The 16,095-nt window shown below is 36.1% G+C and overlaps 1 protein-coding gene across 3 annotated transcripts; it reads left to right on the top strand.

Moving 5' to 3' along the window:
* Positions 1-3,740: 3,740 nt before the first annotated feature.
* Positions 3,741-12,489, top strand: LOC104595267 (cyclin-A2-4-like). 3 transcript variants are annotated; one of them, XM_010255930.3, is made up of 12 exons: positions 3,741-3,982; positions 6,546-6,896; positions 7,154-7,451; positions 7,901-8,034; positions 8,686-8,778; positions 9,331-9,464; positions 9,596-9,671; positions 10,171-10,247; positions 10,344-10,377; positions 10,488-10,637; positions 10,718-10,852; positions 12,019-12,489. In XM_010255930.3, the coding sequence occupies exons 2-12, from the start codon at positions 6,606-6,608 to the stop codon at positions 12,073-12,075; spliced, it is 1,479 nt and encodes a 492-aa protein (XP_010254232.1). In that variant the 5' UTR covers positions 3,741-3,982; positions 6,546-6,605; the 3' UTR covers positions 12,076-12,489. The 3 variants fall into 3 exon arrangements, with proteins under 3 accessions (XP_010254232.1, XP_010254233.1, XP_088755536.1); XM_010255931.3 differs by having other exon boundaries at positions 3,842-3,977; XM_088899410.1 differs by having other exon boundaries at positions 3,845-3,982; positions 6,546-6,797.
* The last annotated feature ends 3,606 nt before the right edge of the window (positions 12,490-16,095 follow it).

The raw sequence follows: 16,095 nt of genomic DNA, 5'->3' as shown, positions 1-16,095 counted from the left end.
ATGTTTGGTTTGAAGGAAAACGGAAGGGAAATGTAGGGAAACCCATACAAATTTAAGGCTATTTTTTCCTTCAAACCAAACCCAATCTAAGACAATGAGAAAATAGTAAGGGTAGAATTAGTCAATTTTCTAAATATTAGGAATAGTTTAAAAAAGGGAAAGTTCTTGATTATTACCTTTTACTTTGGGTTTAGTTCCACTTTGGTTATTGAACTTTAAAATATGACAATTTAGTATCCGAACTTTCAAAGCATGTCAATCCTATATCTGTCGTTAATCAACTGTTAATCAGCCATTAAGTGGCATTTTAAAAAGATACAAATGCCCTTTTAAGTATCATCTATTTTTCTTTATCAACCATCCAAAGGTTGACAAAAAATTAATAAACTCCAACTTTCTTGAATAGAAAAGGCAGAAATTTGGAACTTAATTTTTTATCAACATTTGGATGGTTGATCAAGAAAATTAAATGACACTCAAAAGATATTTATATCTTTTTCAATTGTCACTTGAAGACTGATTAACGATAAATATTGAATTAACACGTTTTTAAAAATAATTATTGCATTTTAAAGTTAATGGCATTAGGCCAATAGAGTGGATTTTTCCCTTTAAAAAATTGCCCTTAATAATAAATATCATTCAAAACAAATTGGATATCACATTCTCGATTCATATTAGGGGGGACCAAGGAGCGGGAGTCTCGATAAACCCAAAAAAGGTAATGCTGTACCAGAAGCGAGATGACAGGTCAGATTAAGATCCCAATCACAAAACCAGTAAATGGGCCCTACTTCCACTTCAATAAACTCATGGGCGCGTCAACTACTGAACGGTGAACCCCTTTAAAAATTTCTCCCAATTTCAAAACCCAATATCTTTTATTTATCTGCCAACGAAGACTGTAGGAACTCTTGAGTTTCGGAAGAAACGCTAGACCTCAGTTTCAGGACCGTTCGATCACATTATAATTTGATTGATCAGATTTCAAGCTAGCTCCCATGGGCCCTACTAGCAACTACTTGCGTATAGAATGCCTGGCCCAAATGCCCTAAACACGGCATTGAAAGCCACCTGCCCATTTCTACCCTACCGACACCGTAGTAGATCGACTTCGGTCAGTGCAAGCCCCGTGTTCAAACGGCCTTGCATCGGGAATATCTCGTATTTCTATGCTTTATGGAGATATTTCAAATGCTATAATGGCTGTTGGAACCGGTTCTGCACTGACTGAATTTGGTATTTTACCGTAGGTAAGGATCTGTTCTCAATACTCTCCCAATTCGTCACTGTAGTCACGTGGGATGTAGGGGTGAGCAAAAAATCGGAAAACCGGACTGAAAAAAAAAAAAAAAACCGACAGAAATTGAATCGAACAAACAATTAATCGAACTGTTCGGTTCGATATCCTTAAAAAACCAAAAATTTCGGTTAACCTTGGCGAAAAACCGATGGTTAACTGAATCAACTGGTATATATATGTATATTATATTTTTATTTTTTAAAATCGAATAAATTTGGTGCACGCCTGTCTGCCTTTTCTCCTTTCCTAGTTTCTCCTTCTTCAAAACCTAAACTAGTAAACCTAATAGGCTAACCCTTGGCTTCCTCACTCTCTCATTATCTCTTGTCTCTTCGTCTTCCCTAATCCCCAGTTTTTTCTCTGGCACCAATTGTCCTTCGACCAACGACCTCCCACCCAGTGGTTAGTTTTCCCCTTGCTTTGGTGCTTCCCCGTGTCTCTTTCTCTATTTGTTGCCTATTATCTCCGTCTCTGTCTCTCCAACCATTAAGCAGACAAGCATGCAACAACACTGGTAGATGGCTCGCCAGCAAGCACCAAGCTAGCTTAGCCAGCCCTAGCTACAACAACCAACCAAGATGTTAGTTGCCGCCTCGCCGGCAAGCACCAAGCCAGCTTAGCCAGCCCTAGCTACAACAACCAACCAAGACGCCGGTTGCTGCCTCAACTCCACTAGGGCTGCCACCTCCCAGGCTATGTCTCTGTCTCTCTCATCTCTCATATCCGCGGCTTTACCACCTCTCAGGCTTTCACTTCAGACGAAAAAACCACCAACCAATCCGGCATTGACAAATCATCGGCCACCACTTTACCCTCATCAGCTCGCCCCTTTGCCATGCTTGTTTAGGTACTTTTCCCCTTTTTTTCTTAATTTTGAGTGCAAACAAAAAAAGAACTACGGTAACCGGTTACATCGATTCGACTTTAACTCATATTATAAAAAAAAATGATAAAGTCGATTAGGTTCAAACCCCCCCACGGTTTGGTTAATCGAAATGTGAGTACCTCTAGGGATGGGGAACATCTCATACTTGTTTGGCATCGATGTTGTTTTCCGAGAAAGCAGTGCCACATTATAAAAAGTGGTGCTTTAGAAACGGTCTCTTACTTGGTATTGTTTTTTCTAGGAAAAAAGAAAAAAACGTTGCTTCAGCCACACTTTGGAAATTGAGAAAGTGTGGTCTTAGTATATATTTGGCATTGATGCTACAGATTGCTGATGTGTGGGTTGGATGCACTGTTTTTTTTGAGAAAAATGATGTTTTTTTTTTATTTGGAAATGTTGTTGCCGGGTAGGATGTTTCCTGGAGCAACAACAACACTTTTTGTTTGGTACCAGTGCTCCATGTATGTTTTTAGCACTGATACCCATTATAGGAAGTCTACATCACGTCCTCATTGGTAGCAACGGGCTATAATATGAGAAAACTCCAAAATTGGCGTTGCTCCAAACCATGCCTTCTTGATTTTTAAGGCGTGACTTGGAGCACATTTTTTTTTTAATGAAAAAATGGTTCCAAACAAACGGGCATTTTTCCTGAAATATCGTTTTTTCCAATGTGGTGCCGATGTATCACCATTTTATGGAGCAACGGCATCAATGCCAAATAGACGCTTAAGCAACACCAAATTTGATATTTTATCATAAAACATTTTTGTTGCTGCCAAAGTGCAATGATGTAGTATCAATGTGGCATCATTATAAACATTGAATAATATGACCAATGCTGAAAACAGTTATATAACACTGATACCAAACAAAACTAGTGATGTTTTCCCAAACTACTTCCAAACAAAAAAAAAAAAAATTACAACTCACACATGCCCAACACCATTTTTATAAGAAAAATGGTGCAATACCAAACACCTACTCACTTGTCATTCATGAGAACATCACATGTTAGCAATGCACGAGTGCGATGACGGTTGGGACATATTGGTAGCGTTTGTTGGGAGCAGATCTAAGCTATTACCTACGGCTCAATCTCCTGCTCCCAAATTTGCAGGTCACATTTACTCCATCATTTCGGCCTTCTCGACCACAAAAATCTGGTCATCATTCACCAATTGAAATTATATGGATTTTATTTTGTTTTATTTTTCAAATAAAACTCAAAAAACAGAAAAAAGTTATTTATTGCTTAAGACAGAAGCATGTGGCGTAAAGTTGTTCGATCACATGCATTTATCCAAATGCCCGAAATCATTTCAAAAATTTCAAACCGGGGCTACACTCGTAATTTCGCCAGATGCACGATGACTAAAATACCCTAATTCCGAGTTTTACGAAGCCATGTGAAAGGTAATTAAGGAAAAAAACGAGGGCTAATTTTGGATTATAAATGTCATCAACTGCAATAGTCAATTGGTTCGAATGTCAGGGACTCAGGGCCGTTGTTGTAAATTAATCCAAATTTTTGCTGGAAAATTTTCAACTGTTCCTGTTTTTTATTTTATTTTTATATCTATTTTATTTTAATTTTCATTTTAGAAGTTTGAACTGTAGGACGTCCCGCTCTCGCAGGACGCTCCACTTATTTTAAGGACAGTCCTTCTCTGTGTTTCCCTTTGCTCACTCTCGCTTGCTCTCTGCTCCACTCGCATGTTCGTCTGTACGAAAACCCTACTCTGTTCTCCGGGCTGCCATTGAAGGTCTGGGAGCTTGGATGGCAGAGTAAGGTCAGCTTTCATGGATTTTTTGTTGCTTTCTTTTCTTTTGATATTCTGTTTTTCTTTTCTGGAGCTGTAGAGTGGCTTACTTTTCTTGGTTTCCTATCGGTTTGGGCTTTTGGTTCTGTTTGCTAAACTCAAAGAGTTTTGCAGGTTTAGAATAAAATCTGATAAACATATGTTTTTGCTATACACATTGTGTTAATTTGTAATGAATCTTTGACTCCATTTATTGGCCTATTTTTCTCTCTCTTCTCTAATTTTCTTTCTTTGATTTTCTCGACTTTTCGTGGGTTAGTTTTACAATTTGTGGTTGTGAGGTGGAGGCCTTCTTTTGGTTGTCTGTGAGAAGGGATTTTTGCTATATGCTTGAAAAGAGAGTTCGGTTCGGATTTCTTTTCTTAAGTGCGCTTAATTTGCCTTGGTTGATTTCTTTTTTTAATACTTTGGTTTTGTGCCATTAGTTTCTTTTATCGGGTTTCTATTTTTTTATTTAAATTTGTAGGTGTTGGATTTTTGTTCTTTTATTTTTATTTATTTTTTCTGGTTTGTTCTAATTTTGGTGATGGCGTTTTAGTTTTTGACGATTAAGTCCTTTTGGTTGATCTATACGTGTTACTGTACATTCGTTGTTAAAGATTCATTTGTGGATGTAATTTGACATTTTTATATCTTTGGCCCATAGATTGTTGCTCTAATTTATTGAAGAAACTTTGTTATGGTTGTTTCTGTGAAAATTTGGTTTACATTCAATGTGTATTATTTCTTTGATGTGTTGATATGTCGTGATCAATCTTAAGGGTTTAAGAATTATGATTAGAATGTCTCTGCTGTTGCTGCCCTCCTTTTTCTTGCATAATTGTTGCCTCCTTTGATGCTCCTTTGCTATTATGCTGGTGGCTACATATAGAAGAAATTTTGAGGCTTTCAATTTGATTTGGAAAAGAATAGCTATTTTAGCAGTTTTCATTTTTGAGTTAATATGCATCTTATCATCTTAGGGCAATAGCTCTTCCATTACTCCATGAACCAATGGAAAGCAGGGTATGAGTGGAAGGCTAGGCTTCTAAAATCCAAGTAGGTACCTATCTATTTCCAAATTTTTGCTAAAAAGGAGACTTTCTCCCAATCTGATACCTTAGACCCAAACTAATCTACCACTTAGAGAAAAAGAGCAAGAAAGTAGACATGAAAAGGGACATTCAACTATGACCTGGCAATGAGAAAGCCGGTGTTGAAATTTGATTCAATGCTGGTGATTATGAAATTGAATCAGTTTGTGTATTATCAACAAACAGCCAATCGTCCACTCATGAAGTTTCATGCTTAAACTTTAAAGTGCAGTTACGTGGTTCTCTTGTAATCTTGATGTCCCCTTATGCTTTGGGGTAGGCTGAAATTGGGATCAACTAGATGAGTGCACCCTGTGTGGCCTTGTTTTAAAGCAAAAGAGATGATGTATGATTATATTTCAACATTTAAGTTACTAGGTTTAACCTCAGCATGGAAAGCCAAAGAAGTCCTAACATCAGAGAGCCCTTCATGTCAAAGCAAGAATTAGAACCTGACTAATAAGCATTGCATTAGGTGGCATGAGAGGAGAGTTGCAAGATGTTAGCAGGTCAATGCTTAATAATGTTTGTGAAACAATGAAGAACTAGAAAGTATGCATATGATCTTTTAAATGTGATATTAGAAAGTTTTAACAGCTAAATGTTCTTGTTAGATATTTCTTTAGTGAGCCATGTAATTCCATTGCAATTTTCATTGTCTCATGCACTTTCTGTGTGGTTTATGAATGAGCAGTTCACAATTGAAGTGTGATGATGGATATGATCGAGAAATCAATGTTTATTTTCCCCTTAGTCTTTTTCTCTCAAACTATGTATTCATCACCATTCTCCACTTCAACTGTTTTGATTTTCTTGAATTTTAGTGGAATCAATGTTTATTTTCCCCTTAGTCTTTTTCTCTCAAACTATGTATTCATCACCATTCTCCACTTCAACTGTTTCGATTTTCTTGAATTTTAGTGGAACCAAATATTTTTACTTTATAAGATTTGATTCTTGTTTTGCTTCTACTACATGCAGCCATGTGGGCTGAAACATCAACTGTAATTATAACAAAACATTCCCCTGATATAAAAAAATGGCTGCTTTTCATCTAAAACAAAACTGGTAAACATTTTCAGATTTATGGGTTATGTAACTATATGTCTTAACTTTATGTTGACTTTTTTTGCCTACTTGCCACATTATAGAGGGCTTTTATTGTTAATAAAGGGAAAATGGCAACATTTAATTTCAGACTGTGCAGAAAGACATTGCCATGCTTGGGGTCTCATGGCTTTTGCTGTCTAGCAAGTATTGGACTCTCATAAATTGAGGCCATATCTGGTTTTCCTTTTCTTCCATGAAACTTGTGTTTCTATTCACATTTTCATGCTTATTCTACCTGTATTTTATATAGTTGTGCAAGCTTATCTTGTTATAGTATGATGAAACTATATCATTCTAGTAGTCAGCCCAGCTCCTCCTTGCTTCAAATTAACTTCATCATGGATTTGCAGGTTTTAGTAAACTGCCTTTCAGTTTAAAGACACTATTGCTCTTCAACAAAGTTTGTGAATATGAAGAAAGGGAATATTGCTGGTTTTGGTGAGCATACTATTCGTATGACACGAGCTCGTGCCGCAGCCTATCATGCATCTAATGGAGTGCTTTCCTTGAAACCCTCCAAGAAAGAGGATCAGAAACGGGTTCTACGAGCAAATTCAAAAAGGGCAGCCTTGGATGAGAACAAAACTACTGCTCTTGTCACTGTATGTCTTCAGCATAAAAGGAGGGCAGTGCTTAAGGATGTTACTAATACATGTTCTGAAAATTCATATATGAACTGCATAAATGCAGTTAATACTCAGGTCAATACCATTCTTGTAGTCTATTGTGCATTGGGTGCTCAGAACAGAAAATTGGGGATATTTTCTAATTGCATGAGCATAAACAGCAATGTGACATTGCTGGTTTTGATGATTGGCAATTCAGCTATTATTTATTAATTTTTGAAAATTCTTCTAATTTATTGGCAATTTTTTCTTTACTTCAACACAGAAACTCTCCCTTTCCCTTTCCCTTTTTAAATTTGAATTTGATTTGTTTCAATTCTTCTTATCTTCAGAATAAGAATTCCAAGCAGGGTAAAAGAGGTCCTGTCAGGAAAGATTCAAAGGTGCACCCTGCTTTTGCTATAGAAAACTCTGTGGTTTTAGAGGATGTAAAGACAAGGATGGCTGAGGTGGAAGAGAAAACAGGGGCTATTGAATCACAGGAAGTAATGCTTTCGGTAGAATTGGAAGAAAATGTGTTAATTCAACCAAGTATGGAGAGTGTTGTAATGGAAAGTGGTGTATATGATCATGAGATTGAGAAACAGATCTCTAGAAAGCCTTCACAACTCCAAAGTCCTTCAGGCAAAGGTTTTCTTTCTCATTCCTTTTTGTCTCATTGCAAATGTGCCAAACCTATCATGAAGTTATTGTATGATTTACTACCAACTCCAGTAAAATATCCAGTTTAAGGAGAACTTACACAACTATGTGGACCATATATTAGAAGAAAAAGGAAAAATAGCAATTATGTGGTGAAATATTGACCCAGCTGGATTGTTGAAAACTGGGGGTTGCTGAAACGTAGACGGTTTTCAATGGTTCTCACAGGTTGTAGATGGGTTAGCCTTTTTTTATATAAATCTGAATACTGCTGATCTAAAAAAACCTAATGGCAATTGCTTTCTGGTTCTGATTGCCTGATTGTCTGCTCTGGTCCAAGTCTGACAACATTGCTTTTAAGTAATGGTTCTCTCTTCTTTCCTAATTATATTGCTATTCTAAAGAAAATGAGTAACAAATTTGATATTGCTTTGCAGACAAGCATAATCTTTGCAAGCATCTAGGAACTTCAAATTGTGTAGACATTATGGACATTGATTGTGACTTTAAAGATCCTCAATTGTGCAGCCTCTATGCCCCTGATATCTATAGTAATTTACTTGTTGCAGAGGTTTGTGGTGAAACAATAACCATTTCTTGTATTCTTTTGTTTCTAATTGTACTCTATTGTTCACATTTCATTGCCCAGCATATTGTAGTTTGGTAATACATGTATGCTATCAATAGTGGAATCAACATTTTTTTTTAATAAGTTTTCAGTGCCATCTGCTTCATGGTTTTGAACTGCCCTGCAACATCCTTGTTTTAAGGTTCTCTTTTAATGATGGAAAAAAATCAAAATAGCCTCACTTCTTAAGTTATTTTTAATATGAAAATGGATATTATTTACGATAGCTTAAGTAGGGAGGGCAGTTACTTGGTTTTTTCAATTTGAAAACTTAAAAATGAGGCATTGGCAACTCATGCCCAAACTCTGAAGCAGTAGGATGCCAAAAGCTTTGCTATAGTCCAGTGCTTCTTGTTTTTTGTTTTCTGAAACATTCTTTGATTCTAAATTTGTGATATGGCCTACTTTTAGTAGCAAAGGATTCACATTTAATCTGCCATGCACTTGGAAGTTCCCTTTTAAGTTTAGACACCAAAGATATTTTTAGGCCCCTTCAATTTTGAAAAATTGTATTGTTCTAAGATCAACTATTTCTTTTTTTCTTTTTGTATCAATGAAAGTCTTCACTTATGGTAAAAGCTCTTTTTTCCTCAGCTCATCCGACAACCTTGCTCTGATTTTATGGAAACAGTACAACGAGATATCACCCAGAGCATGCGAGGGATTCTGGTTGATTGGCTTGTGGAGGTCAGTGTAGTTAAGACAAGCAAATAAAGTTCTGTGCTAAACTTTAGGGCTTTGTGCTCCAACATAGAATAAAATGCCAACATTCTAGCTTGGCCGTCCAACATTTCAAAATGTTATGTTATGTTATGTCAAAGGCACCCTGCATTGTGGTTTGTGGAAAATATTTTGCTATGAATGTAAATTCTTTTTTATTTTGATTTATAACTTGAAGTTTCATTAAATGAGGTGCACAAGTATTTATCTATGATTCTAAATACTTCATTGAATGATTTGCCTTTGGGAGTGCTCTAGCATCTTTCAGTATTTCTAATCAGGCTCTGGAAAAAAAGTAAGAAAATAGCAAAATCTTCATTGAAGATTCGCTTTTTTTAATTTCTTCTTGTTTTGTTTCCAATCTGGCTATGGAAATAAGAATAAAAAATGTAGGTAATTGGTTTTGAAAAAAAAAGCATCTGAATTCTATAGTTATATGGGCAATTGAAAAGTTTAAATCTTCATGTTGCATGGAGCTTGTAGATTGTTAAAGGGTTTGTTACTATGTGTGTTTTTCAGGTTTCTGAGGAATATAAACTGGTTTCAGATACACTTTACCTTACTGTGTATCTCATTGATCGGTTTCTTTCTCAAAATTACATTGAAAGACAAAGACTTCAATTGCTTGGCATTACCTGCATGCTAATTGCCTCGTAAGTTCTCTCCTTCATGTACACACACATGCACACACACACACACACACCCCATCATAAAAGAATGCATTTCATGCCTATTTTCTATGGCTGATGGAGGCTTCATTTTATTATTTTTTACGACTTTGAAGGAAGTATGAAGAAATATGTGCACCTCGTGTAGAAGAATTCTGCTTAATCACAGACAACACTTACCCAAAAACTGAGGTATATTTATTCCTCCCATTTGAACTTTCCTTGTTTATCAACTTGACTGGTTTCATCTCCAACCTCCCAGCTTCTCTAGGGGTTCTAGCTCTTCCCCACTCCACTAGATGGTATTTTTTTTCTTCTCATTAGGTCCATTCCACAAAAAAGCTAGTTTAATGAAATATATTAGAATCAGCTAATACTATTATTAAAATGACAATTAATGTAATATTATGGTTAGTATTAATACAAGACATGTGATCCTTTTGTTTTTCCAAGCATTACACACGTTTTCCAAGTGGGTGCTTCCAACCTTTATATATCCTTAATGTATGTAAGCATTGTTTAAAGTTGCTTATTAGCTGACCCTATAGGACAAGGCTTTGGTGATGATAATTTAAAGCTGGTTATTACAAAAATGCACGATTCTCTTGAAATCTTTTGGTTTTACCTGGAGAGTACTGCTTATTTATTTATTTGGGTATATAAAAGCCTCTGACTAAAAGTAAATTAACAGGTGCTGAAAATGGAGAGTCAAGTATTGAACTACTTGGGCTTCCAACTATCAACACCTACCATACAAACATTTCTTAGGTGAGCTCAGCTATTTATGTTCTAATATCTCTTGTGACGTTCTATCCATCCAAGTTTCTATGACATTCTTTTCTTCCAAACTTTTTCCTTTGACAGGAGATTCCTTCGAGCAGCACAAGCTGCTAACAAGGTAAGTGCCTGTCTTAGTTGCATCCCCAAGTTTGGAGAAAACAAAATTCATATTCTAATTTATTTTCAGATAAAAAGTAGTTCTGAAAACTTATCTATTTTTCTTTACAGGAACCTAGCCTTGAACTGGAGTTCTTGGCCAATTATCTGGCAGAACTAACTCTGGTTGAGTATGCATTCTTGAAGTTCCGTCCTTCCCTCATAGCAGCATCTGCTGTATTTCTTGCCAGATGGGCACTGGATCAGTCATGCCACCCATGGGTCTGCATTCTTTCCAGTCTTTTCTACGTTCTCCCTTCCACCTGTATTTATTCTGTACATTTATACTCTAATTCTTGCAGAACCCGACACTAGAGTACTATACCACTTACAAGGCATCAGACCTGAAAGATACAGTTCTGGAACTACAAGATTTGCAAATGAACACCAAAGATTGCCCACTGCATGCTATACGAGAAAAGTATAGGCAAAATAAGGTAAGAACTAGATCATTTTTGTTTTCTTTATTCTTAAACCACCCAGTCATCAATATTTCATAACATTTCAAGCATAACTGTGCTGTCTAGGTGATTCTGGGCGATAGTGGGGTGCCTAGTTGCCTAAGCAATAAGAATTTTATAAATTAAAGAACAATGTTTTTGCTAGCTCCCTACTTTTATTCATTCAGCATGCATATTAATTGAAAGAATAGTAATTCTTTTTATTAAGAATATTAAACTTCCTTAACATGGCAAATCATCGTATCTAAACGGTAAAAATATTTTAAATATATTAATTTCAATACTTTCAAAAAATAATATTGATATAATAAGAATTTAATAGAGCAATTTTGTATCAATTAACAACGAAAGCTATAATATTATATGGTAAAGATTTAGGATAGATAATAAGGGCTTAGTTTGGAAGGGGTTGGAATACAAATATGTAGAGTGCAAAACCTTATATTTTGTATTATTTTGTATGTATTTGTACTATATATATTTGTATTTGTACTCTTCCCAAACTGAGCCAAAAGAGAAAAAGAACTAGGGTGGAGCTATTTTTCTCTTTATACTTCTATTCAGTGTTTTAAGAATCAGACTGGAGCAAAGAACTGAATGCTCTTTGGGTCCCAGTTTTACTGATTAACTGGGTGGTTTGCCCGTCCAACCCACCAAAACCGTCATTTAACCAGGGCCTGGAAAAGCCATTGGTTCCCAGTTTTCAAGATCTGACCGTCCGGCCTGGTCTGAGTCTTAAAACATTGCTTCTATTCTTTGTTTTTTTCTTCTCAAAACCCTTTGATCTTTTAAATTTCAATAGTAAAACTTTAATCCAATATAATATAAGATGACATGACATAAAATAATGTAACAATTAGTAAATATACATTAGTAAGATGTAGCAATTAGAATGATATTATAATAAGAGGCCTGCCTTGTCATTTTTGTTCCCTAGATAGGTGTTTTATTGCTACAAGTCAAGGTGTTTAGGGGAGTCACCTAGGTGATGCCTTGGAAAATATAATTTCAAGCTTATACTAGGAAGTATGACCATGTAACTATCTTCCCATAAATAAGGCTCCTACAATTAGTATGATACAAAATTTTGTTTCTTATAATAATTGTTTCCTTTCATAATGTGGTTGCTACAATTCTGGCAGTTTAAGTGCGTGGCAACCATGTCATCTCCAAAACAACCACTCGAAAGTCTCTTCTAAAGATCAAAGATAACAGTGCTAACTCCTCATTTCTCCAGACTGTTAACATACGGTTATCAACTGGAAGTCTCCTCTGGATATCAATATTTCTCCATTGTGGGTGTGAAACCTGAGATCTAATGTTAATTTCTATTTGCCATTTAGGGTGTGAAGTCTCCTCTTTCTTTTCTGTTTATTGTTGTCGTAGCCTGTCATTGTATTGTTGAATTTTGGGGAGCAAGGGATACCCGAGGTCACAAGTTGAGAAAGCCCAGGGACTAATTTATTTCAAACATCTCTCCCATGTAAAGTCACATGACAGCTGCTGAGATCAATTTTTTGGTTGTAACAATGAATGTAACATGTTGATGATAACTTCTTGTATCCAAAACCTGATTTAATTTTCTATAAAGATTTTTGTTTTTTGTTTTTGTACTTTTCCTCTTTTTTTTGGTTGTGGAAGGCTGAAAGTTGCAGTTGTTTGTTGAGAAGGTTGTTTTTCAAGCAACTTCTCAAGAGAAAAAGAGAGAAAAAGGGCAGCGAATAGGTAATGAAGCAAAATCATGAATGACTTGCAATAGAGAGAAGTTGGAAATTGAGAAAAAAAGCAGAAGATGGACTGAGTACTTTTTCTTTTTATTTTTCTCTAAGCTAAAGTTCCTAAAACTGGGATTAACCAAAGGGTTCATTCTAGAGGTGAGGAAATAAGAGAAGAAAGCATATCAACCAAAATGTCTCAATTTCTAGTACTTAGAAAGCTTTATGACTTGATCATTGCCATCCCTAGATGATATATTGATGAAAAAAATGTGGAAGCAATTCCATGTTTTTTTGGATTAAAACGTTAAGATGGTTGGCTTTGGTTTTTTTAAGTCTCAAGTGGGCAGAAAGGGGACCACTCCATTTCTTTGAAGCATTTGTACCATGTTGCTTTGTATAGAAATGATTAACCAAATGTGGCTTGGATCAATCTTCTTTATTTTTTGACAAGTGAAGCTATATACATGCACAGCAAAGTAACATACCTTCAGCCAATATTCAGCAAGAGTTAAACCACCCGAAGTCTCCTCAAGAGACCTAACCTTCTGAATGATAGAAACGAGACAAAAAAGATGGTCCAACCAACAAAGCACCAATGCTACTTGTTAGTTGTTACAATAAGAGAATCTGTGGTTTTTTGCAAGGTTTTTAAAACCAGACCGAACAGGGAACTGTTCTGGGTCCGGTTCCTGGGTCGAATGGTCCAATCGTCCAGTCCAAACAGATGGCCTGGTTTGATAGAAAAAATTAAAAAATATAAAAAACAAAAAATGGCCAAAAAAATTGTCCGGGTTGACAGTTTGACCACCTGGGTCAGCAGTTCGCTGACCAAATCATGAAATCAACAGTTTTTGGCCAAAAAGAGGTTTTAGGGTAAAACAGAATCAGTCAGGTGACCGGTTCCCGGTTTTCTGGTCTGACCGTCTGGTTTTGAAAACCATAGTTTTTTTAGCATCTCTACTAATTGAGAAAACTTTTATTAATCAGATGATTTTTTTTTAATATTTTTCTGGAATTATGTCCTTTAAGGCTGTGTTTGGTTTGAAAGAAAAGGCAGGGAAAGGAAGGTTTCCCCAACTTTCCCTTCCTTTCCCTATCTTTTCTTTCAAACCAAGCACCACCTAAACATCTCCAAAGGAAAGCCTGAAACTTCTGAGGCACTTCCCCAAATCACAAGATGCTTCCCAAGAATGCATCATTTGATTTTGAATATTGAATAAAGAAGAAATGAAGGGTAAAAAAGGCTTAAACACACCCTGTTTTTTCTTAAATTGACTTAAAACATGCATTGAGTTTTTCAAAAAGACTTAAAATATACCTTGTGACTTTTTTCTTTTCACTTTTTTTCTTTCAAATTCTTTCAAAATTTTAAAATATATCCTTAATTTTTCATACTCATGTTGGGTGGTGGGTATATCAGTAAAAAATACTACAGCACAACAGGTTTCCAACTCCAAAATAGGATAAGAAAAACACATAAATAAAGAAAGAAATGCGGCAGTGCCGGCTGAAGTTTTGATCATTTCAATTTGTGACTCTACCTTATCTCTAGCTGCAGCTTACATTGGAGAGAGAGAGAGAGAGAGAGGTGCTAGTGTTAATATTTTACAATGTAAAATGCATTTCTTTTAGGCAAGTGGGACTGAATTTGAAATTTGAAATAATCTCCCTTCTCTCTTTCAAGTTTCGACCCATCAAATCCAGAATATAAAATGGAATAAATTCAATTTTCAATTTCCCTCTCTCTTCTCTCCTATTTTTCTTTTCACTAGTATTTAGTGTTTTTTTCCGTTTCTCCTCCATGTTCTTTTCACTAGTATTTAGTGTTTTAAAATTTTAGGAATTTTAAATAAGTTCACATATGATGTTTCATTGATAGAGGGTCTCGTGGGGTCATTCCACAATCATTAGGTATATTTGAGTCTTAGATGTTTTAAGTCAATTTATGAAAACTGAGGAGATGTTTAAGTTTTTTACCCCTTTCTTAAAAAACAAGTAAATAGTAAATCTATCACCTATGTGTTTGAATAAAACTCAAAGTGAAACCAAATGATTCAAGGGGGGATATTCTGGACCACATCATCATCAGCCAACCTACCCATTTTATCATCTACTCTGGGTTCTGGGTTCGCTTATTTCCAGATGGTTTGGATTCAGACTCTGGGTGGACTAAGCAGTTTGGAACCTAACCTTTATTGACTCAACATGGACCAAACCCATTTCCTCGTGCTAAAACAGAAGGCCGTCTAAATTGAATCTTCAAATCCATGGCTGACTACCTGGGCACCATGGATGGAAATGGAACCATGTAGGCCTAAGTTCTTCCATTCAATCTAAATCTATCCCTACTTGTCTCTAGAAATCTACACTTCCAATTCCAGGGATTGAGCTCATTTTTTATTAAAAATTTAATAATATTATATTCCTAAAACCCCAGTTGGTTTTATTACCATAAATTTATGTAGCCTACATCAACACTCAACAGCCTTGTGCCATCAAGAAAAAAAAACACTCAACAGCCTCGGGATACCTTTCAGCTTCTGGTAAACCCAGCTACTCATCCACCTACTTTTTTGGTAAACCACCAACCCAGTTGCAAATTTGCACAGGAGTTCTGCTGCTGTAGTAGTATTTCTTTCTTCTATATATTAATTTTAAAATGTTTTCTTCTGTTTGGGCTGGGATCTTTTGAATGTTGGATAGGGTGGGGTTCCGGTTTCAACATCGTCTGAAAATGTCGGGCCAAGAAAATGGGCTAAAGGGCCCACAATGAAAACTATATGCCACGGCGGCACCAGCACGACATTAAGCTGAGGTCAATGGTATTTTAGTAGTTTTGAGAAGGACACAAGTGGTTTTTGGACATTTTGTTTCTATGTCCGGCTTCATCGTTATCTGCCCACGTTACACGTGTACCTGACTACCTGTGATTACTCCGTTGACCGTGGGCCAGTCCTCCCAACTTCCAACGTCGTACCAAGCTTCAACCTGCTCTATCTCTAAACCACATGCGTTTGGAAATTAGCCCCAATGACTAAATTACCCCTACCATTGAAATTTTGAGACTAATTTAGACTTTTGGATTGGATAGACATTTCTTGATGTTGAATAATTTTATGACATCTTCTGACTAATGCTTATTATGATGCTGAATCATGAATGGCCATTTGAGTGGCTTTCAGGTGGAGGACCTTATATTAAACCGTGGTTTTGAAAATCGGATCGGACCGGACAGTTGGCCAGGTTGATCCAGGGAATCGGTCATGAATCTGAGTCTGATTTTGGACCCCGAAGCCATTTGACCCGGGTTTGGATAAGAGATCGGACCGTTTGACCCAGGATTTGGTGGTTAAAATGGTTTCATTTCTACTCTCGCTTTTGAAAATCATAGACTAAATAGATTCATGGAAACAAAAATATAAACAACAACTCTCTCTCTCCATTTCTTTTCTCCCCATTTAGTAATTATAGTATCAATGCCTTTACTGACATCTAGGGGTG

This window comes from Nelumbo nucifera, chromosome 2, assembly GCF_055504915.1.
Source record: "Nelumbo nucifera cultivar China Antique chromosome 2, China Antique-T2T, whole genome shotgun sequence".
NCBI classification, from domain to species: Eukaryota; Viridiplantae; Streptophyta; class Magnoliopsida; order Proteales; family Nelumbonaceae; genus Nelumbo; species Nelumbo nucifera.
The sequence above is the reverse complement of the archived record's forward strand: the minus strand, read 5'-3'. Positions and strand labels throughout refer to the sequence as shown.